Source organism: Panthera pardus, unplaced genomic scaffold (genome assembly GCF_024362965.1).
Source record: "Panthera pardus isolate Hobbes unplaced genomic scaffold, ASM2436296v1 HiC_scaffold_20, whole genome shotgun sequence".
NCBI classification, from domain to species: domain Eukaryota; kingdom Metazoa; phylum Chordata; class Mammalia; order Carnivora; family Felidae; genus Panthera; species Panthera pardus.
In genome coordinates, this window is record NW_026526766.1 from 86,316,998 (window position 1) to 86,344,086 (window position 27,089).

The 27,089-nt window shown below is 56.4% G+C and overlaps 1 protein-coding gene across 23 annotated transcripts in view; it reads left to right on the plus strand.

The window, feature by feature from the left end:
• Positions 1-249: 249 nt before the first annotated feature.
• The window catches only part of DNM1 (dynamin 1), a 44,213-nt gene continuing 17,373 nt past the window's right edge, over positions 250-27,089 (plus strand). For 10 of the 23 annotated variants that reach the window (XR_008424360.1, XR_008424357.1, XR_008424356.1 and 7 more), the window contains exons 1-11: positions 251-543; positions 13,285-13,358; positions 13,675-13,824; positions 14,191-14,394; positions 14,629-14,727; positions 14,824-14,984; positions 16,042-16,184; positions 16,295-16,430; positions 16,609-16,676; positions 19,581-19,719; positions 26,043-26,129. Coding sequence is in view for 16 of the 23 variants with exons in the window: in XM_053908354.1 (XP_053764329.1) it covers positions 383-543; positions 13,285-13,358; positions 13,675-13,824; positions 14,191-14,394; positions 14,629-14,727; positions 14,824-14,984; positions 16,042-16,184; positions 16,295-16,430; positions 16,609-16,676; positions 19,581-19,719; positions 26,043-26,129 (1,422 nt within the window). In the remaining 7 variants the exon portion in view is untranslated. Of the gene's footprint in view, positions 544-13,284; positions 13,359-13,674; positions 13,825-14,190; positions 14,395-14,628; positions 14,728-14,823; positions 14,985-16,041; positions 16,185-16,294; positions 16,431-16,608; positions 16,677-17,808; positions 17,948-19,580; positions 19,720-26,042; positions 26,130-27,089 lie in introns of all 23 variants that reach the window. The other 13 variants (XM_053908355.1, XM_053908350.1, XM_053908342.1 and 10 more) reach the window with 3 other exon arrangements.

Here is a 27,089-nt window from a genome sequence, read left to right on the forward strand (position 1 = left end):
ATGACCATTATCCAAGAGGCCCGGCACTAGGGGTACACCTCGCCCATTTCCAGGAATGTTACCGCTTTGCAGCATCAGAGCCCCCCCGCCAGACACGGCTCCAGCGCCCCAAACCCGCAGATGAAGAAAACTACAATCCCCATGGTGCCGCAGGTTGCACCTGCGCACGACTGCCATCCCGCAGCGCCGTGGGCGCCCTCTGGCGGCATCCTGACGCAGAGCTCCGATCCACTCCCGGAGGGGCGGGGGGTCCGCGGCACAGGCAGTCGGAGCGCGCGGCTGCAGCGGCGGAGCCGGAGCCGGAGCCGGAGCCGGGAGCCGGGAGCCGGAGCCGGGAGCCGGAGCGGCGGCCGGATCGTAGCCCGCGGGGCCCGCCGCAGCCATGGGGAACCGCGGCATGGAGGATCTCATCCCGCTGGTCAACCGGCTGCAAGACGCCTTCTCCGCTATCGGCCAGAACGCGGACCTCGACCTGCCGCAGATCGCCGTGGTGGGCGGCCAGAGCGCCGGCAAGAGCTCGGTGCTCGAGAATTTCGTCGGCAGGTAGGAGCGGCGCGCCTCGGAGCGGGGACTCCCCCCGCCCGGGCCCCCGGGCCTCCGCCCCCCACCCCCCCAGCCCCGACGGCACCGCGACCTCGCAGCCCTTGGCGCTGTACCCGCGGACGGCGCGCCCCCCACCTCCAGCCAGAAGGAGGCGGCCCCCCCTCCCCGAGAGCCCCTCAGGGGCAGCAGCGCCCCCCGCTTGCCCGCAAACGTCGTCAAGCCACCGGCCACGGTATCACGCCCCCCTCCTCTGCCACATCCTTTAGGGAAGACGGCGCTCTGCTAAGAGACCCTGGCAAAGGGTCCCCCCTCCCCCAGTATAGGCACCAAGGGGGCCTGCATTACTCAGCGCCTCCCTTCGGCTCCCGCGTTCCCCGGAGCGGGCAGCACCCCAGGGGCAGTGCTCCCCGGCCCTGGGCTCCACGGAAGACAGCTCCCTCCCCCATGAGGATCCCTGGGCCAAGGCTGGGAACCCTCTCCCCAGCTGTGTCCCTGGGAGAGGACACAGTCCCCGGGCATCAAGGACCAGGCACAGCCTCCCCCCTCTCACACACACACACACACACACACACACACACACACACACACCTCTGCAGCTCCCGCCGCCATCCGTGCGCAGCGCAGCGGCCGGGGGGGGGGGGGGGGGGGGGGTCGGGGGAGCTGCAGGACCAGGATGGGGGTGGCGGTGAGACCGCTTCTGATCCTCTTGCGAGCCGCCGGCCGCTGGCTCCGCCGCCGCCCCTGGGTGGGGGGCGCCTGCCGCCGTCGCTCTCCCCGGGGCCTGGCAGAGGGCTTGTAATGGAGGGAGAAGGCGGCGGAGGGCAGAGATGACTAAGACAGGGAAGCAGGATGGCGGGGAGGGGGGAGCCATTTGCAGAACCTAATCCCCCTCCTGCCTCTGATCCCACAGGGCGCTGGGAGGGCCAGGTGGCAGGGAGTGGGGGGGCAACCTCAAAGACAAAAGGTCCTGGGTTTAGGGGGGCAGGTAGGGTCGTGACCCCTTGCCCAGGCTCCCCAAATAAAATGGACGCGGGGATGGCTTTTCCGTGCTGAGAAGAGGATGACGCTCTCCCCGGAGGGGGATGGGGGCTGGGCAGACAGGGAGAAGGCAGTGACACTGGCCTCCGCACTCTGGCATGTCCCTCCCTCACCTTCTTCAGAAACCCTAGCTTTCTCCCAGTGACCTTCCAGGCTGAGGAAGCCACTGGCGAGGGAGGCAGAGGCCCCTCCCTCAGAGGGCAGCGGTTCTAAGGAGACATCCTGGATCCAAGCCAGGTTCTGCTGTGACGCCTCAGACCAATCACTTGCCCTCTCTGAGCCTGTTTCCCCACCTCTAATGAGGACAGCTGGACTGGATGGTTGCTCCTGCCCCTCATATGACTGAGAAGACCAGGGGCAGCCCTGGGGCTCAAGGGAAGGGTTCTGACTGGAGCAGTGTATCTGGGAGACATGGGAAAGCCACCATTGGGGGCGGCTGGGCCCATCTGGTCAGCAGAGGGGGAGGCCGTCTGTCTCTTGGGGACCGGCTCCCACAGAGCCCCCCTCCTGCTCACGTGACCCCCCCCCCCAGAGCTGCAGAGACAAACCGGCAAGAGATACACAGATGGGCCCCTTCCCTGTGGCCCAGCAGTCAGGGTGAGGGAGCGGGGGGACTCTGGAGACAGTAAAGCCCAGAGGCCTTAGTGCTTTAATGGCACCCATGGAAATGCAGCACTTTACGTGTACAGATCATAGTCCTACCTTCATCCATTGAACATTTGCTGAACGCCTGCTTATTGCAGGCTGTGTGCCCTGGGCCGAGGCGGGGGTGGGGGGGAGGTGACCTCAGCCCCCATCTGCTGAGCCCTTCTCGCGTGCCCCACACCATTCTCGGGACGGCTCACAACAGCCCCATGAGGCAGGTACCATGGTGCCCATCCTGCAGATGAGGAAACAGACCCAGAGTCACACAGCCAGGAAGGACAGCATCTATTATATTCCAAAGCCCAGGTTCCTAATGTCAATCTTAAGAGCCCCCGAGAACCAGGCCCTGAACCAGACACGGGGACATGCAGGAGCATGGGCCTCCATTTTCCCCATCTGTGGGATGGGAACACTGGCAGTGGCTGCCCTGCCTTCCTGAGAGGGTGGCGCAGGGCTCCGGTGAGTCCCTGGGTGGAAAAGCCCGTGTTGGGAGGGAGCTGCTGATGGTCAGTTAGGTTTGGGGACCCATGCGTGCTAGGGCAGACCTGGCCCCTGTCTTCCTGGAGTTCGCTGTCCAGCAGACCAGCCAGGCCCCAGCTGACTGTAGCCGCTGTTAGCTTGTTGACTGGAGCAAGATGTGGACTCTGTTCCGGGAGCCCTGGGCCCTCTTATGCCTCCTGCACCTGACAGTGGCCCTGCAGGAGGATAGGCGGCGTGTCACGGGCTCCCGGCCTCTCCTCCGAGGGCTGGGTCCCCAGACTGGTGAGCATGGTAACAGCCGCTCAGCCTCCTGGGGCTTCCCAGGAGCCAACACCCCATGGAGAGGAAGTGGAAAATGCACCAGGGGAAGCAGAGGCTGCTCCGGGCCAGCCCGGGCTCCTGGGCACCCCGGGGCGGGGGGGGGGGGGGGGCCCTGCTGGCAGCTGTGCAACGGAAGTGGCCCCGCAGCTGCCCAGGACGCTGCTAGGACTTCTCTGGGCCTATGCTCTTTCTTCATCCCATTTTGAAAGAAGGGGAAACTGAGGCTAATTCATTTAGTCACTCGGACATTCGTAGAGTGTCCACAGTGTCACAGCACTGGAGATTCCAGGGTGGAAAAGACAAAAGCTTTGCATTCCAGAGGGGGAAACCTCTGAAATAGTAAACACAGGGACAGGTATATGAGGAAGGCAACCGGAGAATGTGGTCAGTCCCGTGGAAGGAAGAAGGGCCGCTTTCCACAGGGAGGTCAGAGAAGGTTTCTAGGAGGGGGTAGCATCTGAGATGAGAAGCCATGGGACGGGGAAGCATTCTAGGCGGAGGGAGCAAAGGCAACGGCCCTGGGGCACTAATACATTTGGTGTGTTCAAAGAACAGAAAGGAGCCACGGTAGCTGGTTGTTTGGAGGGCAAGGGCAACATGGCATCAGAGAGAGATGGGCAGGGGGTGGGTCTACAAGGCCCTGAGGCTACGATGAGGAGTTGGGTGCATTTTCATTATTGCCAGAAGCTTTTAAGTAGTAGAGCGCCTTGAGCTGACTCCAGCAAGGGTGTAAGTTGGGGAGGGGGTGAGGGACAGGGGAGGAGGCTGCTGCGGTGAGCCAGAGCCGTCGGGGAGCCTGGCCCAGGGCTCTCACAGTGGGGAGGCGGAGAATGGTGGGCTTCAGGGGACATTCTGGAGGGAAGTCCCCACAAGACTTGCTGGGATGGGGATGGGGAGGGTGAAGAAAGGGGACTCAAGGCTGACATCAGTGTCTTTGAGTCTGGGTGGGTGTTGGTGCCATTATCGGAGGACGGGAGGAGCAGGCACGGGGGTAAGATCGGGAGCTTGCTTTTGAATATGTTCAGTCTGAAGTGTAAGGTGGGCCGTGTGGTGATGCAAGCCTGAAGCTCAGGGGAGGGCGGGCTGGAAATGTAAATTTGGAAGTCCCAGTAGAGGTGAGATTTAAACCCATGGGAGTAGATGAGATCATCTCGGGGTAAGTGCAGACAGAGGGGTGCGGGGGGCCCAAGACACCCCAGCATTTTGTGAGCAGATGCCTGCTGCCCCGGGCCACCCTCTGTCTGCCCCTGGCTACGTGCCCCCTCCCTGCGACACCTGTCCAGTCCCAAGAGCGGGGTGTCCCGGGGCAAGCTTTCAGGCTCTGCTCCCCTCGCTCTGGTGCCCAGTCGACTGGACAAGTGGATTGTGGCCCCTCTTCCTCCCCTCTTGGTCCCTGGGCAGGCCAAGGCCGGTGGGAATGTGGCAGAGGGGCTGAGAGCTCGGTCTCTGGAATCGACCCTGGGTTTGTAGCTCGGCTCTACTACTTATAAGCTGAGTGACCTTGGACATGTTTCTTAAACCCTGCTCAGCTGCTCTTTCCTCATCGGCAAAATGGGGATAATAATAGCACCTCCCCCATGGGACTGTGCCGAGTGTTGAGATAATGCCCACAAAACACTCAGGGTAAGGCCTAGCACAGAGGATGTGCCCGTTCTGTTCCATCCGAACCAGCTGGGAGGCCGGGGTGCAGGGAGGGCAGGGGGTCTGGTGGGTGGGCTTCTGCCAGGAGGCGGCTCTGAGAGGCAAGGTGTTGGGTTTCCCTAGTGCCTCTTGCCTCTACCCCTGCTCAGGCTCCCTGCCTCCTACCAACCTCCTTGCCCCTTCCTCTACATTCTCAGCCCAGCACAGGCTTGGTGCTGGTCTCTGGCCTCTGAGAGCCCCTCTTGAATGGTTCCATTTCCCAGATTTGGAGACTGAGGCCAAAGAGGATTAGGGGATATCTGAGACATCGTAGGTAGAAAGTCACTGACTGGAGGGGACGGAGGGGACTGACGTTTGCTGGACACTTACAGTGTGCCAGGCCCTAGGGATACAGCTGTGAGCAAGCAGGACCCATCCCTGCTCTGGGGGCTGGGGGGTGGGGGGTGGGAGTTCACAACTGAGCAGGACAGACAGACACTAGATGACACAAAGAGCTCTTTTGTTGTGTGGACCCCCGAGGAGGTGGCCATTGAGGCTGGACATGAACAAGAAAGGGACCCGGTCAGGCAAAGGGGTGAACACACTCCAGGTTCAGGGTCCCACCTGAGCAAAGGCCCAAGGAGGGAAAGAGCCCCCCGTGGGTTCGAGAAGCCAGACAAACAGCAGTGTCACCGAGTGAGGAGTGGAGGCCCCAGTGAGACCAGGCCAAAGAACACCTTTTCCAAACCCCCACCCTACCCAGTGGCCCCCAAGGAGTCAGGCATGAAAGGTGACTCTGGCAGACAGCATCTGATCCCGGCTCCAATAGAATCGAGTTTCCCAGACCTTGGCCAGGGTCAGAGGGTCAGAACCTCGGGGGAGGGGATGCAGGGGGGCCTTTGCGGAGGAGGCCGGTCTAGGGCACAGTGTTATCAGGCGTGAAACAAGAGCGGGAAGGGAGGCCCACGTGCCATATGTCTAAATATTCCAGTTACAAATCAAGCGAAGGGATTGCTGAATACGATACACTCTGTCCTCCCACCTTGGCAAACACACCTTCAGAACGACCTGGCCGACCGGGTTTGAATTAGAATTTCAGGCTCCTCAGAGCTCCGCGATGGGAGGTAGAGTGTGGGGACAGGTGGCCCCTCTCCCCGACCTGCCCCTGTCTCTTACTCCAGCCTGCACCACAAGGGGCCTCCTGGGCTCCCATGTGGACACCCAGCCCTCACATCTGAGCTCTGTCCGTGGTAGCAGAAAGGATCCCCCCTTGGGCCTGGGACTGCCCCTAACAGTTAGGTCAGACCCTGAGGGAGGGCTTGAGACCGACAGGAAATTCCAGAACACGCCAGTGTGGCCTAGGAAGGGTACATAGGCTCCAGCTGGGACCCTCGGCCCCTGGGGGCCCCTTGCTCTAGAGATCCAAAAAGCGACCCCCCTAAAGGACTGGGCAGGGGCCCTGATTCCCCACGTCCAAGGGCAGTGCTCATTATTTTCTTGGAACCAACAGCCCGTTAGTAGGAGAGGCAGACTATCATCCCGGGTTTTCAAATGGCGAGATGGCTCAGAGAGGGTAGGGACCTGCCTGAAGCCCCACAGCACTGGAATTAGAGGCAGGACAGGAAACTGCCCCGGTCTCCTGCCTCTGGGTCAGCGTCCACCGTCTTCACCCCCACCCGTGTGGGTACGTGTCACACCCCTCAGCTTCCCCTCTGCTCTCCCTGGTTGTCTCTCTGGACCCTTACCCCTCCCCGGACCGGAATCCAAGAAAGGAGCAAGAGCTGTACGGGGAAGGCAGCTCTGGCAACTTGGGATTAATTACTACAGGCACCAGAGAAAAGGACTGTTGGCCTCGGAGGGCGTTTAAGGAAGTGGCATCTTCCCACTGCCCTGGCCAAAGGCTCCTAGACCGGCCTCCCCTCCTGTGTCATCCTCCCCACGCGAGTCGGGCCCAAACCCTGTGGATCCGGCCCCCGGCCCACCCACCTCTCTGTATCTCAGCTGCCGCCTCTTTGTCTTAGCTCCTGGGGCAGCCTTCTCTCGTGCCCCCAACCCATCGTCCACCCGGCAGCATGGAACTCTCTGTGGCCTCCCAATCTGATCCCCTCCGCTTAACGCCCTCCTTGGCCCCTGCCCTCCAGACAGAGCCCTCGCTCCTGCTCCCGATTTGGGCCCCTGAGGCCTGCCTGCCTTACCCAGCCTCGCTTCCCGTCCAGCCTCTCCCTGCAGGTGCGCCCTCGTAGCTTACAGTTCATGGGAAAAAATGGGTCCTCACCTTCACCGTGCCTTCGTCTTCCTCCTTCACTGGCTCATCCTCAAAGTCTCACATCAGCCAATACCTCCTCCAGGATGTCTTCCCTGACCACCCTCTCCCCTGTGACCTGACCCTCGGTGTGTGGGGTAGGGCTCAGTTTTCTCCCACGATGAGGGGCTGCGGAGGAAGAGCGAGGCCACTGCCTTGGGCTGAGGGCTCCCGGCCGACAGCGGTTCCAACCACAGTTACCAGGGACATTTTACCTGTTTATTAGTGCCCCAACCCTTTCATGACTCTGGCTCAGGTGTGTCTGGTCTGAGCACAGGGGACTGAGGCCACCAGCCAGGATGGGGAGAAAAATCTCAGCAGGTGAATGCGCACTCACCTCTGACCCGAGTCCCAAATCTGAAGGAGTGAAATGCTCCCTAGCACACACACAAGGCACCTCGCCTACAAGCACCAGATGGCTCGTGTGGCACCACCAATGGACACCCTCCATTAGACCCTCCCACAGCAGGGATCTCAGCAGCCCTAGGAGGGAGCTGCTGGGTTGTGCCCATTTCACTGATGGGGAAACTGAGGTGCGGAGCAGGGAAATAATTTAGTGGTAGTGCTACGATACTTTCACATCAAGCTGCTGGTGATAAGAAATGAGCATCCAGATGTAGCTCCATATTGGATGACTTGATGAATGTCCTTGATGAGCTGTTAGGCAAACAGAGCCTCTACTTAAGTGTCACCGGCGGCCGATGCATGTATGGGCACGTGAGGGGTACCTGACCTCGTCTCCCGTCCCACCAGCCTCACCCAGCCTTGCAAGGAGCAATCAAGAGGATGCAGGGGACACCTAAGCAGGCTCAGTCAGTAAAGAATGCGACTCTTGATCCGAGGGTCGTGAGTTCGAGCCCCGCGTTGGGTGGAGAGATTCCTTAAAAATAAAATCTTAAAAATAAAAGCGGGTGGAGATTTCTTAAACAGCTTTATTGAGGTACAGCTTGCATGCCATAAAATTCACCTGTTTGTGGTGCGCAGCTCGATGATTTTTAGTGCATTTACACGGTTGTGCAGCCATCATCACAATCTAATTTTAAAACACTTCCATCACCCCAAAAAGAAGCCTCGTGATGATGCAGATTTTCAAGTGCCTGGCGGAGCCCCTGACCAGCAGCGCCCGATCCATCAGTGTTTGCCATGATTATTATTGTAAATGATAAAATGTTTACAATGGAGAGCCCCAGGTGTTGGGGTGATGGTTGCGCTTTATTTTTAAACATTTTGTGTATTTTCTGAATATGTTTTCAAAGGGAGAACATACGACTTTTATAAGTAGGAGGCAAAACAGAAATCTATTTCCATCTTGAAAATATAAAGTCATCAACACTGGAAAGGAGGGAAAGAAGGGATGAAGGAGGGAAGGAGGAGAAAGGAAAGATCATGGATTTTTTTTAGTAGGGAAAGTGGTTGCTGAGGGGAGAGTGTGTACTCAGAGTCCAGACCCCCACGTGCCAGTCCTACCCAGTCACCAACTTGCACTGTGGTCTTGGACAACACTCTTTCCCGCCTTGTGCCTCAGTTTCCACACCTCTACAATGAGGGTGATGGTGGGAAAACTGGAGGAGCTCGTCTTCAAATCATTCTTTTGGCCAGCTGGGCTACCTCGAGTGCCAGCTACCTGCCCTGCTCCATGCTGGGGGCTGGGGACACTGGTAAACAGGAGCAGCCCAGTGCCTGCTCTCAGGACATCAGAGCATCAGGAGAAGCCAGGCCAGGACTGCCCTGAAATGTTCAAACCGCAGCTGGAAATTCACAGGCTGTGTGATGTGGGCATGCCTGGGGCCTCCTGGGATAATGGGAACAGAGAGGGACTTCTTGCCTGGAGGCGGCCTCACCTCCTCCCAACTGTATTTCTTGGCCCACCCGCTTCCTCGCCTCCACCCCAGCTCCGTGCTTCAGAGGGCACCTCAGAGCCTGCCCGCCTCCCTTACCTTCCACTTTCAGGGGCAAGATTTGGCTGGAAATATCCTGGCCCACCCACCCACTCTTCCGGCCAGCCCCCGGGAGACCCACCTTCCAACTTCCTCCCTGCTGCATCATTTGGTGGGAGCCCAGCCCGTGTTCCCAGCTTGCTCGACAAGTTATATTATTTATAACCATAATAGCTACCATTGATTCAGGCCTCAAGTTATATAAGCCTCACAGCAACCCATTTTACTGATGTGGACACTGAGGTTCAGAGAGGTATAGCCATTTGTCTACAACCACACAGCTCCTGAGTGGCAGCTGACATTCAACGCCGGGCCAAGCCCAGGAAACAGGAGGCTTAGAAGCAAGACTGGGTACAGACCAAACATGCCGCTTTCTGGTGGTGTTTGCAGTCCACAGGACGGGGGAAGCAGGGTCCCTGAGCTCTGGCCACAGATCTCAGGTATGAGAGTAGAGTAGGGGAGGGTCACTTTGGACGCTTGGTGTACTTTCTCCGGACCCCTCTGGGCGTGACAGCACCAAATCAGGCAGGGAGCGTGCGGCGCTCGGAGGTCCTGAGGGGTGTGCATTTCATCCTCCCTGTGCTTCAGGTTTGAAGGTGCCTCTGCAGATGGCAAGGCAAGGCCTCCTCGGGAAGCCACCATCTGTCCAGAATGAGCAGGGAGAGCTGGCATGCCACCACGCACCCCTCCCACGTGGCCCCCGAGGCTGGTGGGCCCAGCACGCTTTTCTCCGGGCACCTGTTCTGTCCTCCCTCAGCCTAAGCAGGAGCTGGGTGGGAGGTGCAGGGTGGCGCTGGCCGGAGGCCAGATCAGGCCCGAACCCCCACTTTACCAGAGCGCTGTGGGACAGTGTGTCCAGGTGGGAAGCAGGAGCCATGGAGCTATTTAGCCATGCTTGGTCCTTTGAGCATCGCCTGAGCACCTACTATGTGCCAGGCCTCTGGTGAGCGCAGGAGTCCAGCGGGGAGAAAGGAGCTCACAGTCTGGACGTGCGAACCCGCTGGCGCTCTTTGCACCTGCCCGGGCCTGGAGCCCTGAGCCCCGATAGGCCACTTCCTCCCTCATTGCACCTCCCTGCCCCTCTCTGGGCCTCTGTCCCCACCTCTGGACAATAATGGGGGAATGACATGGTCTCTGAAAACTTCTCCTCAGTGTTCATCATTTCCATCTAACATTTCGTGGTCAGAGTCCAGAGATCCGAGTCGTGCCTGGAGGAGGCCGTCAGAGGGTTCTGTGGGATCTGTGTTCCTTGGTGACATTTGGGAACCCTCCTAGAGAGGGGGCTGCTGAGCACCTACTGTGTACCAGACCCAGGCGACGCTTTTTCCATGCCCCCGCCCCGAGGCTGCTGGGCCTTCTTGCAGCCCACGTGTGCTAGAGGATAATGCCCGGTTTCTATAAGGCCAGTTTGCAGCTGAGGGCTTTGAGGCCCAGAGAGTGAAACACCTTGCCCAAGGGCACCAGGCGGCAGAATGGCCAAGGCGGGATTCGAGCCCAGGGATTTGAGTGCAGGCCATGTGAGGGCCTCACTCTGAGAACCTGGGCCGTGATAGAGACGGGGCCTCTCCCCCCACCCAGGCACCTCCATCCCCACCCTGGCCGCACGAGATCCTGGTCTGAGGAGGGCCTCTACTCCCACACATAGCCCTGCCCCTCTAATCTCTGCTTCCCTTAAGCTGCTTGTCCCTTAAGTAGCCCTGGGGAGGCAGTGACTTGGGGCAGGCTGGCCCAGACCCCTGACCACCCTTCCAGCTGGGCCCTGGGCGCCGCTCCCGTACCCTCTAGGTGGCACCTCGTTGACCTCTGACCTGCAGGTCGGCAGGGACCCAGTGGGCCCATCTGTGCAGGGGAGGCCTCTCAGGGAAGAGCTCCAGGGAAGGTCCATGTCTCTGCGTGGGGGGCTTTCTATGGGGAGTCCCATCCTTTCCAGCCCCTCCTGCAGTTTCCATGGCAACTACTGTTGCCATGGTATCGCTGGGTGAGGAGCGGGTGGGGAAAAGGGTGGACCCCAGGCCCCCAAGCCCAACCCAAACCCAGCCTCTGAGAACAGATGTCCTATCTCCACAGCCCTGGGGGATCCCAAATACTAGAGGGTCACCCCCCCCAAAGGAATGAGTAAAGGATGGCAGAGATAGAGACAGGAACCGCCCCCCCCACCCCCGTTAATCCCCTCCTTCTCTCTGCTGACTGGTGCACCTCCGTCCCAGCACATGTCACACTGTATTGCATTATCTGTTTACTTGTCTGTCTCTCCCACCACACTGTGAGCTCCTCCTCCGGGTAGGGAGCGGTCTGACTCATCATCTCGCTTCCCCAGGGCCCAGCACAGGGCCTGGCACAGAGCAGCTGCTCCCAAATATGTCCTAGACTGAATTTAATTGAATTACATAAAAAGCCACGTCTGGCTTCTTGGATTGAAGGAGCAGCACACTTTGACAGGGAAGTTCCCAGGCTCTGGGGCCCCACAGACCCTTGGGTTTGAATCCTAGCTCTGCCATTCCCATCTGGATGACCTTGACAAGTCCCTTCACCTCTCTGACCCTCAGATGCCTCATCTGTAAAGCAATTTCCATATCAGAGCACTGTTTTGAGGACCTGGGGATTTCAGTCAATGTTTATTAAGTACCTCTTGGGTGCTAAGCCTTGGGCTGGACAGTGGGATACAGTGGTGGACAGAAAGACGCCAGTCCTGCCCTTCAGAGGCTTAGTCTTGCAAAAATGAAAAGTGCTTGCCTAGCACCTGGAAACAATGAATAAATGCAGGATTCATCATCCTTCTCCTTCCTCATTGAAGTGGCTGACTCCTCCCTATTAGCCTCTAACCTCCCCAAAGGAGGGGCAGGGTGAGAACAGGATGAGAGAGTCCTCCCCAGGGCCCAAGAAGAGACCTTGAACCCAGGAGCCTGGGCCTACTCTGTTGTGCCCGGGACCCTCCAGGCTAGGGAGTGGGGGCCGGGGGGTGGTGCAAAAAGCTGTGTGGTCCCGGTCAGGCTCTGAGCTGGGGGTAGGAGGCCTGGGTTCTTCTCGGGCTCTGTCCAGGTCCTATAGGAACTTGAATGTGTCTTTTCCCCTTCTTGGGCCTCCATGTGCCTCTCCATGAATGAGGTGGCCAGCTGGAGCCCTATGGTCCCCTCAGGCTGTAGCCTGCTCCCCCTTTCCTGGGTCCTGAGGATCCCATGACTGCAGTTCTGACAGCCTGGTCCCTGAAGAGGTGCCCACCCTCATGCTTGTGCTGGCCTGGGTGGGGCCAAGGGCAGGCGGGGATATGAGAAGAGCTGACAGGACAGAGAATCCACCCACAAGGGTTAGCCAAAAGGACTGCTGAGGTTCACACTGGCACAAGCAGAAATCTGAGGTATAGACATCAGGTCTAGGGCAAGGGGCGACTTTGGGAAGCTCAGGTCCAGTCCTTCAAAGACTGGGTCTTCAGGGGACTGAAGGGCAAGGAGCCCTCACTGCAGAGTCAAACAGATCTGCACCCAGGGTCTGCTCTGCTAGATACTGACTGTGCAACCTAAACACCTCTGAGCCTCAGTTTCCTTATCTGCAAAATGGGGATAATAATGGCACCTACCGGGGCGCCTGAGGGGTTCAGTGGGTTGAGCATCCGACCTCAGCTCAGGTCATGATCTCACAGTTCGTGAGTTCAAGCCCCACATTGGGCTCACTGCTGTCAGCCTGTCAGCGCAGATCCCACTTTGGATCCTCTCTCCCCTTCTCTCTGCCCCTCCCCAGCTTGCGCTCTTCCATAAATAAATAAATAAATAAATAAATAAATAAATAAATAAATAAATAAATATTTAAAATAAAAATAATAATAATGGCACCTACCTCACAAGGCAATATCACGAGAGATTGCCTACAAAGAGCCTGGCATGCAGTAGGCACTTAAGAAGCATGAATTCTTGTCCTTGCTTCCTCCTTTCCCCCATGCCCCCCTCATCCTCAACCCCAGCCAGATGGGGCCCTGGGAAGGGGAAGTGAGATGCTGCCTTTCCCCACAGCGGAAGGGAGGGAAGAAGGTGCAGCTCCATTTCCTTGAGATGCACTCTGTGGCCACTGGACACTTGGGCATGTGGGGTACCCCGCGCCTCAATTGAATGGCAGTGCCTGGGTTGAGGCAGGGACTTGTTGGCCCAGAAGCAACACAGAGCATACCTGAGAGAAATCTGGGAGTTATTAGTCTTGTCTCCTGGCAGCTCACACGCATAAATCTGTGACCCAGGGTACATGGGGGAGGTTCTTTCCACCTTTCTTGCCTGTCATCTCCCCTTAGTGACCTGAAACCCTCAGGCTAAGGTGTAGTGGGCACTTTAGGAGAGCTTTGGAGCTCCCGGTGGCAGGACAGGTGCCCCTGGGACAGGCCTTGACCCTCCTCTCACTCCCAACTCATTGCAGAGACTTCCTGCCCCGAGGGTCAGGCATCGTCACCCGACGCCCCCTGGTCCTGCAGCTGGTCAATGCCACCACAGGTACGCGCTTTCGTCCACGAGCATCCCCACCGGGCCTCTTCAGTCCCCCACCCTATCCCCCAGGGAGGAGTCCAACCTAGCCGCTGAACTTGCTTGCTGTGTGACTTTGGCCCGAGATTCCCCACCAGGACAGTGGGGAACAAAAATGCATAACGTTAGACCTGGCGTTGTTGTGGAGAGGGAGGGAAGAGAAGGCGGTATTTGGGGGTGTGTGGGGGTCTATTCCCAGTGGAAGATGGGTCCCAGGTGGGTTCCGGGCTAAGATGCTTACCCATCTACCCTTCTTCCCTCCACCCCACCCACACTTTGGGGGCAGAATATGCCGAATTCTTGCACTGCAAGGGGAAGAAATTCACCGACTTTGAGGAGGTGCGTCTGGAGATCGAGGCTGAGACCGACCGAGTCACTGGCACTAACAAGGGCATCTCGCCAGTGCCGATCAACCTCCGCGTCTACTCGCCGCATGGTGAGGAGACGCGGCCCCGCCCCCGGCCTCCTGGCTCCCTCGCTTAGCTCCGCCCCCGGGACTGAGTCTTGGCCACGCCCCCTTGCTCGTTCCTCCTAAGGCGGGCTCCGCGCCTCCTGCAGACTCCGCCCCCACAGCGACCCCTCCTCTGCCCGTCCTACCCCCCAAGCTCCACCCTGTCATGACTCCGCCCACCCCTGGCCACGCCTTTAACGGGCCGCCGCTTTAGCCCCGCGTTTCCCTAATCCCGTCCACCTGCCGCCAAACTCCCAAATGGATCCTCTCTAAACCCGGCCCTGTTCCTTAATCCGCCCGCCCACGGCCACGCCCCTCGCCTTGAGCCCGCCCTCTCGCCGCCCTGTCCAGTGCTGAACCTGACACTGGTGGACCTGCCCGGAATGACCAAGGTCCCGGTGGGGGACCAACCTCCTGACATCGAGTTCCAGATCCGGGACATGCTTATGCAGTTCGTCACCAAAGAGAACTGCCTCATCCTGGCTGTATCCCCGGCCAACTCCGACCTGGCCAACTCCGATGCTCTGAAGGTTGCCAAGGAGGTGGACCCCCAGGGTAGGTTCCTAAGGGCAGCAGAAGTGCAAGGCCCTGGGGGTCTGCCCTCAGTGCCAGGCGGAGGGAGCTGCTCTGTGAAGAATGAATGAGGCGGAAGAGCAGAGGCAGGCAGTGGGGGAGGGAGGGCGTGGGGAGGGAGATGTGGGGAGCGGGATGGCAGTCGGGGTGCATGTGGGTCCCATGGGAGGGCAAGTGCAGGTGTAGACGGCCCTCTCCTGCTGCCCTCCCCTTCAGGCCAGCGCACCATCGGGGTCATCACCAAGCTGGACCTAATGGATGAGGGCACAGATGCCCGTGATGTGCTGGAGAACAAACTGCTCCCCCTGCGCAGAGGTAGGCAGGCTCCTCCCCTGACCCGCTCCACTGCCCTTCCCTGTCACCCCGCCCTGTGCAAGGCTGGTTGCCCCTGACCTGGACCCCCTTCCACAGGCTACATTGGGGTGGTGAACCGGAGCCAGAAGGACATTGATGGCAAGAAGGACATCACGGCGGCCTTGGCCGCTGAACGCAAGTTCTTCCTCTCCCATCCGTCCTACCGCCACTTGGCTGACCGCATGGGCACGCCCTACCTGCAGAAGGTCCTCAACCAGGTAGAAGCTCAGGCCTGGGGAAACCAGCATGAGGACAGAATCATTTACATGTGTTTTGGGAGGGTGGCCAACAGAGGTTAGCGTCCACATCGTGCGTACGAACTGAGCCCCAGAAAACAAAGCAACTTGCCCACAGCCCCACCCACCGTGAGGTAGCACCAGAGCTTTGCTGACTTTTCCCTGACAGGGGCCTGGAAAGGGAGCCCTGTAGCCCCTGCGGGTGGAGAGAAGACCCAGACCTTGTGTGGAGGGTGGCACTGACAAGGGCTTGGGTTTGGGGGCCATCACTAGAGTGTACTTGGCCGAAGACCTTGCTGCCTTCTGAAACGGAGAGAGGCTCGTCTGGAGACAGGGATGGGCGATCCCAGGGCCTTCCCTAAGATGTTTCTCCATCTGGAATGGGGCTTCCAGAACTGAGGCATGTGTGTATGTGATGATGGAAGGGAGGCAGTGGGGAAGGCAGGGTGGTGTAGGGGCAGAATTGGGGACTCTGGAGGCCACAGACCTGACACTTGAGCTCTCTGAACCTCCATTTCTGTAAAATCCTGATGATGGGAATAAGGCCCCATTTCATAAGATCCCTGTGTAGCTTCAGGGAGATACTGTGTGTGGGGACCGAGCCAGAGCGAGCCCCAGTACTTGAGAATTACCTTACAGGAGGCCTAAACCCAGAGGGTACAAGGGGACAGCCCCCCCCAGCCATCCCTGTCCCAGAGAGATTTTATTTGGTCCTCATCGTGTCTAAAAATATTGTTAGTCAAAAATCAGGTAATTTCAAATAAAAATCTAGACTTCTGGCTTCTGTTGAAACTTGTATTATTCGCTTATGAATTTAGTTAATACCCCCCTGTATGCCAGGCCCTGCCCTGGGCAGCTTTCCTTCTCGTAGGCAGGGCAGTAGTGGGCAGGGTCATGGCTGCCTTCTGCAGCTCTCAACCTGACCACACCCACAGTCCCCCCCCCCTCCACCGCCCCCGGGCATCCTGGTCCCTGCTTGACCCCGTGGGCATCTGTGTTGGTGCCCATGGCCTTAACCCTTGTCTCATCCCCGGCCCAGCAACTGACCAACCACATCCGGGACACCCTGCCGGGGCTTCGGAACAAGCTGCAGAGCCAGCTCCTGTCCATCGAGAAGGAGGTGGAGGAGTACAAGAACTTCCGGCCTGATGACCCAGCTCGCAAGACCAAGGCTCTGCTGCAGTGAGGCCCTCCCCAACTCCTGACTCCCTGGCACTGAGCTGCCCTCCAGCGCGGGGTTCGCCCAGGGCTCCCTCCACTAGGCTCCTGACGTCGCACCACTCTCCCCCCAGGATGGTCCAGCAGTTTGCCGTGGACTTTGAGAAGCGCATTGAGGGCTCAGGGGACCAGATCGACACCTATGAACTGTCAGGGGGAGCCCGCATCAACCGGATCTTCCATGAGCGCTTCCCCTTTGAGCTAGTCAAGGTAGGATGGTCTCCCTGGGGGCGGGGGTAGAGGGGAGGCTTAGAACTACCACCCTTCCCCCAGGACTTTCACACATATCTTTGCTGACCTGGCACCCAGCCCCGGGTGTGGGGCGTCTGTCTTGGCCTTCCAGGGAGGAGGAAGGCCCTGACCGGCTGTCTCTGGCTCTCCTACACAGATGGAGTTTGATGAGAAGGAGCTCCGAAGAGAGATCAGCTACGCCATCAAGAATATCCATGGCATTAGGCACGTATTGGGACTGGGGAAGGGGGCTGAGCCCTGGAAGGCAGGGGTTCTGGTGCCACGGCACAGGGAGTGGTGAAGTGAGCCGCCCTCAGGAAGGACCAAGAGCTCTGGTCCCCAATCCCCTCAACCCCTTCTGGCTTCCAGCTCAAACGGGCTCGAGCTGGGGGAGGTGGACGGGAGGCCTGGGCCGCTCCCTCCCCGCACCTGCTGTCCTCCTTTGCTGTCCCTGGGAGCAGGGCCTGGAGGCTGGACCAGGCGGGCAGAGCCCAGGACATAAGTGGCTGGGGAAGCTTCTCTGGGCTTGGGCCCCTGCCTGTCCTCAGGATGAGACAGCTTCCCCCAGTCCTATCCAGGTAGCTGCACACAGCTGGCCAAACAACTGGGGAGGGCCTGGGATGGAGCATCGAGGTATTGGTCTGTGTCCTTTTATGATAGGACAGGGCCTCTCAACCTTCCAGATCCTCCCATAGTCCCATTAGCCCAAAGTGGGCCCCATTCTACATCACTTCCCTCCTTCTAGCTAACCCCACTGCCTTTGGAACAGGAAGGGGGGACTGGAAAAAAAGATTGTTCCTTAAAAGCTTAGCCCCCTTCAAGGACCCAGATCTACACTGTTCATTCAACAAGAAAATTTAAAGCATCTGCTATGTGCCAGGCAGTGAACAAGACAAAATGTCCCTGCTTTTATACAGGTTGAATTCCAAGGTTTGGTATGGAATTTACAGACTGATAACTGCATTGGCCGAGGCACAGAAAAAAATATATATATATCGCTCCTCAGCTTAAAATAAAATGTTTTATTCCCAGAAAGGCTCCTAAAGAGAACCCAGTTTGGCATTTTTCATACCATTTCTGGCCATAGAACCTTTTGTATGAATAGAATCTTAAGAGCAAGCCGGACATACATGACAATTATAAGCAGACCTTGTCTTGCCCCCAAAGAGCACCCATGGAATGTCCTTCATTCAAATCCCTCCTGCCCATTTTACAGAGAAGGACACTGAAGCCCAGAGAGGGGTAGTGGGAGGACCCCAAGGGCAGAGTTCAGGCGGTCGGGGTGGGGCCCTGACCTGGCACTCCTGGTAGGAGCTGGCCTGTGACACTGTGCCCTTCTCCCGTTCCGGGCGTTCAGAACGGGGCTCTTTACCCCAGACATGGCCTTTGAGACCATTGTGAAAAAGCAGGTGAAGAAGATCCGAGAACCGTGTCTCAAGTGTGTGGACATGGTTATCTCGGAGCTAATCAGCACGGTTAGACAGTGCACCAAGAAGGTAACCCGGTGGCCCGGGCCAGCCCCCCCCCCCCCCGCCTCTGCCCCCATCCTGCATTGCTGCCAGGCTCTCCTTTCCCACACCCCCCACTGCCTCCTCGGTAGCATGTACAGACCTCAGCGGGGTGGGGGAGGCAGGCCACCACAGACCAAGATGGGGGGCCTCTCCGAGGGGGCCTTACCCACCTCCTGGCCCCCAGGCACAGGGAACAGACATTGATAAGACAGGTGTGATGGTGGCTCTTGTCCTGAGAGCCCACCAAGAGCTCCCCCAGCTCAGGGAGAATAGGCCTTGAAGGGCCCTGAGCCCTCTTCCTGCCCTCAGAGGTGAGGTCATCTCTAGGGGCTCCAGGGAGGGGTCTTGGGGACACCTTGGCCCTGCAGACAGGAGAGCTACAGGGCCTACTTGGCTGCTGCTCTGGGGATCTGGATGGCCAGAGGGGTGCAGAGGACCCAGGTCTGGCAGGTGCCTGACTCCCCACTGTCCTTCATCCCCCACCCCCATTCCCACCCTAGCCTCACTCAGGACCCTGCCCTTCCCTTCCATCCACATCCAACCTTCCAGGGACAGAATCCTCTTCCATCTGCTATGTCATCTGAGCCTCACAGAACCACGCAAGGAGGGAAGGGCAGGGCAGGGAGGACGGCGCCCATGTCACAGCAGGAAGACTGAGGCTTAGGAGATCAAGTGACTTGTCCAAGGTCATATGAGCCAGCAGGTGGCAGAGCTGTTGCTTGAAGCCACGGCTTTGGACTCCAAATCCAGTCCTTGTTTAATTCCACCCCCCAGCCTCCCTTCCTTTCCTCTCTTCACTACTGCCCTGGCCCCTCTCTACCACCTCCACTCTTTCTGTCTTTCCTCTTCTCTCTCTGTCTTTCCCAGCTGAGTTCTCCAGACCCTTTTGGAAGAGAGGCAAAGGATGCCCCTTGAGGAGAAAGGGAAGGGCAGGAGTAGAGTAGGGAGCTGGAGAGTGGAGGTCAGGCAGCTACCCTGCAACTCCAGGAGGCATCATCTGCACCACAGTCTATGCAAATGGAGCCCCCTGGAGTTTTGCAGTGCACAGCCTGGGCAGCTGGATGCAGTAATCCTGGTGGACGTACGGAATTGTGCTGGGCTTCGGAGTCAGGATGAAGTGAATGCAGGAGGTGCTGGCAAACCTAGAACTGAACAGAATGGGTGGGTGGGGTCCTGGCCTGGGCCAGCCCCTTAGGAGGACTCAAGGCTGGGACAAAGATAGCATCAGGAAAGACAGAGAGGGCCGGCTCAGGGTAGCTGGGGGTGGAGGACGCCAAGCCCTGGGGAGAGGATCTGAACTCAGTAAGAGGCCTTGTACAGAACAGGGGGTTGGTCCCTCAGAAGCCCCCTCCCCTCGCCCCATACCCACAGAACCCTTCAAGATACTTGGCCGCTCCTAGGAGGTGCCGGCCCTGGGGGGCGGTAGGGAGGGCCGGTCCCACACTCACATTGTCTTCTGTTCTCTCTTTCTCTGTGTCGGTGTCTCTCTCTTTTCCCCCATGCCTGTGCCATCCTCCACTCCTGAATCCTGGCTCTGCTTGGCTTTCACTCCCCTTCCTTCTCCCGGCCCTGCCCATGGCTGCTTCTCCTCCTGTCCCCTCCTCCTCCCCGGGTGCAGGACGGGCCTCTTCACACCTGACCTCGCTTTTGAAGCCACAGTGAAAAAGCAGGTGCAGAAGCTCAAAGAGCCCAGTATCAAGTGTGTGGATATGGTAGTCAGTGAGCTCACGGCCACCATCAGAAAGTGTAGCGAAAAGGTATGACGGCCACCAGGGCGGGGCTGGGCCTGGCCGTCCCTTCCTCATGGCCAGGGACTCCCGTGGGCAGAACCATCTGCTGAACAGACCCGGCAGCCTCTCGGCCACCCACGTGGACCCAAACACCTGTGCTGGCCAGGTGACTCCGGGCCCTTAAGTTTCATGCCAGCTTATCACCCTGGGTCTGTTTAAATTTATGATCCTTTTAGGCCCCCATCTCTGCCAGAAGACCACCCCAACCTGCGCATCCTCAGTGGCCCCTTTTCACCAATAAGAATGACAATGGCGACAATGCTAAGGGGACAGCTGCTATTTATTGAGCACCTATTATGTGCCAAGCACCAAGCTAAGTGCTTATCCTTTTTATCTCACGTTAGCCTCTCAACAACCCTAAGAAGTGGGTAGTATTATCCCCATTTTACAGATGAACAAACTGAGTCTCAGACAAGAAGAGCAGAGTGGGGTTCTGATTTAGGAAAGCTGAGGGAATAGACCTGGGATCAGGGCCTCCTGGAGTCGGGGAACTATCCCAGTTCCTTAAAACAAATTTGCCTAAAAGCATATTGGATTACTCACTTTCTAGTAATCCATATGCATTCGACAGGGTCAGCCTCTTTTGGGTCTGTGACCTTTTAGATGCCTTCTTCCTATTTGTCTACTTTGGGGCATTTTGAGGATTTTTAGCCAGATATTCCCAACACAGTTCTTCCCTCGGGGGAGTGCATGAGAATCAGTTGCCTGGGGGAACTTTTCCAGAATTCAAATGTCCCTGCCCAGCTGGCTGAATCAGAATCTCAGGGAGAGCCCAGCCTCACCTGTACTTGAAAAAGCTCCCTATGCTGGGAGGTGCGGGCCCTTCTGCCCCAACTTCATGTTTCAAATACATGGGTTTTCATGGCTCGTACATAATTAGTCATGTGCACCCCCCCCCCACCGTTATCCTCTATCACTTTGCCCACTTTTCATGCCTAATGCAGACAGTAAGCAAATTAACAGCCACTCCATCCCTGTTTCAGGTGGAATAAAATCTGGGCTGGACTCCCCACTGCATAGTTTTTACCACGACATCTGAGTCATGGTCCCACTGCACCTTGACTACTAAGCCACACAATCTCACTTTTGTTAAATTTTTAAAAATACCGAGTTTAGTTTAAGCTGCCTCAAATCTCTTTACAAACGAAGACGAGGTATGACTACATTTTTTTCTTAACTTTGCCTTTTAATTGTAAAACCAGTACATTCTTCATTTTAAAAGTTTGGTAAACGCCAAGGCTTAGAGAGAAGGCCACCCCCCTCCCTTTCCAGGGAGCCACCATGGAGATTTTTGTACATTTCTTGCAATATACACTCCTTTGAAAAAAAAGAAAGAAAGAAAGAAAGAAAGAAAGAAAGAAAGAAAGAAAGAAAGAAAGAAAAAGAAAAAGAAACGATCCTTCTTGATTTTGTTCTGATCACGCAGGATTGTTATAAAAATATTCAAGCAGCACAGAGAAAGCAAATCCCCACAATTGAACAACTCTAAAGATAAGAAAAAACGCCTGGACCACGCTTCCTAACTAATTACGTATATATGCCAGTTTAACCTAAATGGACCATACTCCACACACTGATTCGGGAACTCTTTTTTACCAAGCAGTGTGTCATGGGAATGTAGCTACAGGAAGATGTGCCCTTGAACTGCTGAATCGTAGCCCACGGTAGAAATGGGCTGTGATCTACATATTCAATACCTCTTGACATTTAGATTGTTTCAAACTTCTTTTTCTCTTACAAACAGTGCTGCAGCGAACATCCTTATAGATGTATTTACAACATATGTCCTGTTGCTTCTTCTTTGGTTTAATGTTTATTTATTTAGAGAGAGAGAGAGAGAGAGAGAGGGAGAGGGAGGGAGAGAGAATCCCAAGCAGGCTTCGTGCTGTCAGCGCAGAGCCCAACGCGGGGCTCGATCTCACCAACCGTGAGGTCATGACCTGAGCTGAATCAAGAGCCGGACGCTTACCCGACTGAGCCATCCAGATGCCTCTCCTGTTGTTCCTTTAGAGCAAATTTTTACCCAGAGAATCGCCTAGTCGAGAGAGATGAGCATTTCACGATTTTGGTAACTTCCACAAGAGTGCTGCCCAGAAAGTGTTACCTACTTATTCCTGCAAATATCTTTTTCTCTATGTAGGTTTATTTACTCTGTTAGGTAGTCATACTGTAAACATACTAGCATTCTGCTTTTTCTTTTAGTAGCACACATTTTGGGGGGTATTATCACATAGTCAACATAAACATTTTTTAGTGGTTGCATAACACTCTACTGAATAGGTGTATCATGGTTGACATAACGGTTTTCCTATTGGTGAACATTTAAATTGTCTCCAGTTATTCAATATTATAAATAATCTGACAAGGAACATCTTTTTTTTTTTTTTTTTTTTTTTTAGTGTGTATTTATTTCTGAGAGAGACAGAGAGACAGAGTGTGAGCAGGGGAGGGGCAGAGAGGGAGGCAAGAATCTGAAGCAGGCTCCAGGCTCTGAGCTGTCGGCACAGAGCCCAACACCAGGCTTGAACTCGTGAACTGCGAGATCATGACCTGAGCTGAGGTCGGATGCCCAACCGACTGAGCCACCGAGGCACCTCCCCCCCTCCTTTTTTAAGTAAGCTCTACACCCACAATCCTGAGATCAAGTGTCGCAGGCTCCACCAACTGAGCCAGCCAGGCGCCCCTCAACATCTTTTATCTGTTCAAATGTCTTTAGGATTTTTGGGGATTTTTTCTTTAGGATTTTTTCCTTAGGATAGATCCCTAGAAGATGGATTACTAGATACAAACATTTAAAAACTGTGAAATGGGGCGCCTGGGTGGCTCAGTCGGTTAAGCGGCTGACTTCAGCTCAGGTCATGATATCGTAGTCTGTGAGTTTGAGCCCCGCATCAGGCTCTGTGCTGGCAGCTCAGAGCCTGGAGCCTGCCTCCGATCCTGTGTCTCCCTCTCTCTCTGCCCCTCCCCTGCTTGCTCTCTGTCTCTGTCTCTCTCTCTCAAAAATAATAAGCATTAAAAAAATTTTTTTTAATTAAAAACTGTGAAACACTCTGCTGAATTGCATTCCAAAAGAAAGCAGTAATTATCGTATATGGTAAAATTTTGGAAACAACCCAGATGTCCACCAAGAGGCGATCGATTATGTAAAGTATCACCCAGTCAACGGCAGACCATATGTTGGAAGGGCAGGCGTATTTATTTCCATTCACATGTCCCTCTACAGTGTACTGTGGGGAGAAAAAGCAGGTTTCAGAAGACAATGTATAATATTTGGGGGGAGGAAATAATATATATAAATAACAAAATTCCAAAGGCACAGTCACCAAATTGCTAACTGTTACTTTAAGAGCAGGCAAGGAAAAATGGGAACTTTCCCATTTCCACTCTGAAAAATTTAGTCTTACAGTGATTCTGTAGATTTTTGTCAGGAGGAATATGGATCAACAAAACTTTAAAGGGGAAACCTTATAAATTATTTCTTTCTAAAGTTTATTTATTTTGAGAGAGAAAGAGCGAGTGGGGGAGGGACAGAGAGAGAGAGAGGGAGAGAGGGAATCCCAAGCAGGCTCCACACTGTCAGCACAGAGCCCTACACCGGGCTGGATCCCACGAACCGTGAGATCATGACCTGAGCTGAAACCAAGAGTTGGACGCTCAATCGACTGAACCACCCAGGTGCCCCATAAATTATTTCTAAAAAATAATTTTGCCTTTTGATTTATTTAATGAGTAATGATCTCTTTTCTTTACACGGCAAAATACACCCATCTTCGTCTATTTTTTTCCTCCCCAAGTCTTCTAGAAGTTTAGCAAGCCCCCCCCCCCCCGACAGAGGCTTCTAAATAGTCAGCTCTTAACTATTCCCAGACCTGCTGGGACTGCAACTTTCCTCTCTGGATAAAATCTAAAGTTTAATGTCACACGTGGGACGTACTGCCCAATCCTCTCAACAACGCCAAAAGGGAAGGTGCTGTTACTACCCCATTTTACGTGTGGAGAAGCCAAGGCTCGGAGAGGTTGCAGTCACTTTTTTAAGGACAGTCGGCAGGGCAGGGGCTGGCTTTGAAACGAGAGTCATGTGGCTCCAGGGCCTGTGTCCTTGGCCACGAACTCGTGGGCTCCAAACTGACCGCCCCGCTCCCTCAGCCAAGGACTGAGAGAGAAATGTTCCATTTTAAAAACTGGCTAAAAGTCCTGGAAATGCGCAGAGGCAGCCAGAATGGAAAAAGATGCTCAAAGGGAACAGAACTTCTCAAAGAGGCTGAGGCTGCCCTGTCCTGTGTGACACGTGGAAAACTTGACAAATGTAACGTCCAGGCGGTTGGTGGGAGAACTGGTCATGGTCTTTGGCAAATTGCTCCCTCGGCCCTCCCCCCTCTCCCCCCACACCCCTGCCACAGCCCCACCCTGGGAGGGAGCACTTGGGACCACCTCAGAGGAAGCCTTCTGCTGGTGGTGACTCAGTCCTGAATCTCTGCCCCAAGTTGGAGACTTTGAGGAGGAGTAGCAGCCCCTCCTTGGGCCTCGTGGGGCAGCGGACCCACCAGGCCCGTCCAGCCAGCGTTTGTTTTGAAGCCCCAGGTCTCAGGCCACCTCTCCCCAAGGTCCCCTGTGCTTGGCCACGTCAGCCGCACCTTGGCATAGGCATGGGATGGCCGAGGGTGGAGGGGGCAATGTCCCGTCTCTCATGTCTACCTCTCCTGGGCATCCAGGGTGCCACTTTCTTCCCCATCCTCTTGCCTCTCCCCGTGCCCCCCCCCCCGCCCCATCTTCTCAGCCTCCATCTTGCCCTTAGAATCACTACCTGCGACCCAGGCACGCTAACCTCCAGGTCTCTTCCCACGTAGGAGGATCCACCTGAGGGGCCTGACCCAGGCATGGGAAGAGGGACAGGACTGGTTTGAGGTTGGCCCTACCTGGGTCCCACGTGACCACCAAGTGGGGAGGGCAGGCCAGTGGGACTCGAGGTTCCTGTGGGTGGGTTCCCCATCATCAGCTCAGCGAGGCCCCCTCCCCGAGGAGGAGCTTGACCATGAGCCAGAGGAACTGGCGTCCACTCACCCTGGCAAGGAGGGCAAAGACATCCATCCTTCATTCATTCTGTCTTTCCTTCAACATGCCCTCTTTGAGCCCCAGCCTCGTGCCTGGCCCTGCCCCTGCCCTCAGGGCAGCCACAATCCTGTTGATGGGGTGGGGGGGCCACAGAGAGGCCCCTAACCCAGCTCTTGGGGTGGTCAGGGCAGGCTTTCTGGAGGAGGTGGCAGCCAACAGTCTTGAAGGAGAATGAAGCAGCCTGGGCTTTGTCCAGAGCCGGGCTGAGCTGAGGGCAGAGTTCACAGGCAGAGAGAGAAAGGTTTGGAGCAACTTCCCCTTGGTCCTCAGTTGATAAAAACTGGAGGGAAATGGGTGCTGCTGAGCTCCTACCCCAAAGCAGTGGGGTAGAGACCGGTCGGTCGCCTGGCCAGCTCAGAGCTGGTCGGACACCGCTGGGGATGATGGTGCCAGGCAGGGGCATGCAAAGGGAGGCAAAACTGGGTGGATCCTACCAAGAGGGCCCGGGGCCCAGTCAGGCCCCCGCGGGGTACTGCTCATGCTGCTGGCACCCCACTCCGCATGCCGCCCACCCTGTGCCCTCGCATGTCCTGCCTGGGGCTCCTGCATGTCCAGTATGTGCCTGCTTGTTTCCCCTGGCCCCTCCCTCAGCTCTGACAGGGCCACTGCCTGTCCCCAGCCTGACTCAGGAGGCCAGCTGGCACCTTGGGCCCTGCCCTCCCCAGACTCTTCCCGGATAGGAATCTCGAGGCTGTTCTCTGCCTGATTCCACCCGACTCCTGATTCCACCTGATTCCTCCAAGCTTCTGGGAGGACAAGGAGTAGCCCCAAGGGTCAGCGAAAGCTTTGGGAGCTAACGGTCCCCCAAACAAAGGCCTCAATCCAACAGTCTGTTTCCAAGATGGCTGCCACCAAGGTGGCCAGGAGGCTGAGCCCCGTGGCATTTCCGCCCTTGGGAACTGCCCTCCCCCGGAAGATGCCCAAGTAGGCCAGTGAAGAGGGCCTGGAACCAGAAAGACCTTTGAATTGCCATCTGGATCCTACACTTGGGGGAAAGGGTGGCCGTGGCTTGGTGCCTTCAGCTTCCTGGGACCCCAGGCCTCTCTTCCCCTCATCTCGGGCATTCTGTGTGTGCCTCCCACCCCACGCCCCTGGATCCCTGGATTCTGGTGGGGTGGGGGTGCCCCCCGCCGGTGCCCCCTGTGTACGTGGCTCTCTCCCCTCCCGCCCTTCCCCAGCTCCAGCAGTACCCCCGCCTGCGGGAGGAGATGGAGCGCATCGTGACCACCCACATCCGGGAGCGCGAGGGTCGCACCAAGGAGCAGGTGAGTCCCTCCTGCCCCCCACCTCTCCCCCTCCCCACCCCGGGCTCTCCTCCTCCTTCCCATTTTGTCTCTTCTGTCTCCGTCTCCCTTACACTTTCTCGCCTCTACTCTCTGCTTCTCTCTTTTTTAAAAAAAAAAAATTAATGTTTATTTAATCTTGAGAGAGAGAGAGACAGAGAGACAGAGCGTGAGAGGGGGAGGGGCAGAACGAGAGAGGGACGTGTTATCGGAAGCAGGCTCCAGGCTCTGAGCTGTCAGCACAGAGCTTGACGCGGGGCTCGAACTCACAGACTCAGGAGCCATGAGATCATGACGTGAGCCGAAGTCGGATGCTTAACCCACTGAGCCACCAGGCTCCCCTCTGCTTCTCTTTTTTATTGTGGTAAAATATATATAACATGAAATTTACTATTTTAACCATTTTTAAGCATGCAGTTCACTGGCCTTAAGCACATTCACAGTGTCACGCAGCCATCAGCACCATCTGTCTCCAGAACTTTTTCATCTGCCCAAACTGAACCTCATTAAACAGGGACTCCCCGTCCCCTGCTCCCCACCAGCCCCTGGCAACCATCTTTCTACTTTGTGTGTCTATGAATTTGCTCTAGGTGGAAGCTTACAACTGTCCTGTTTGTTTTTTTTAATTCTGTTTCCTTTTTTTTTTTTTAAGTTTATTTATTTTTGAGAACAAGAGGGAGATAAGAGAGAGGGCGTGTGAACAGGGAAGGGCAGAAAGAGAGGGAGAGAGAGAGAACTCCAAGCAGGCTCTGAGCGGCCAGCGCAGAGTCTGACGTGGGGCTCGATCTCACGAACCCGTGAGATGATGACCTGAGCCGAAACCAAGAGTCAGACGCTTAACTGACCGAGCCGCCCCGGCCCCCCAACAATTGTCCTTTTGTGTCGGGCATATTTTACTTAGCACAATTTCTTCAGGGTTCATCCGTGTTGTAGCGGGTGTCA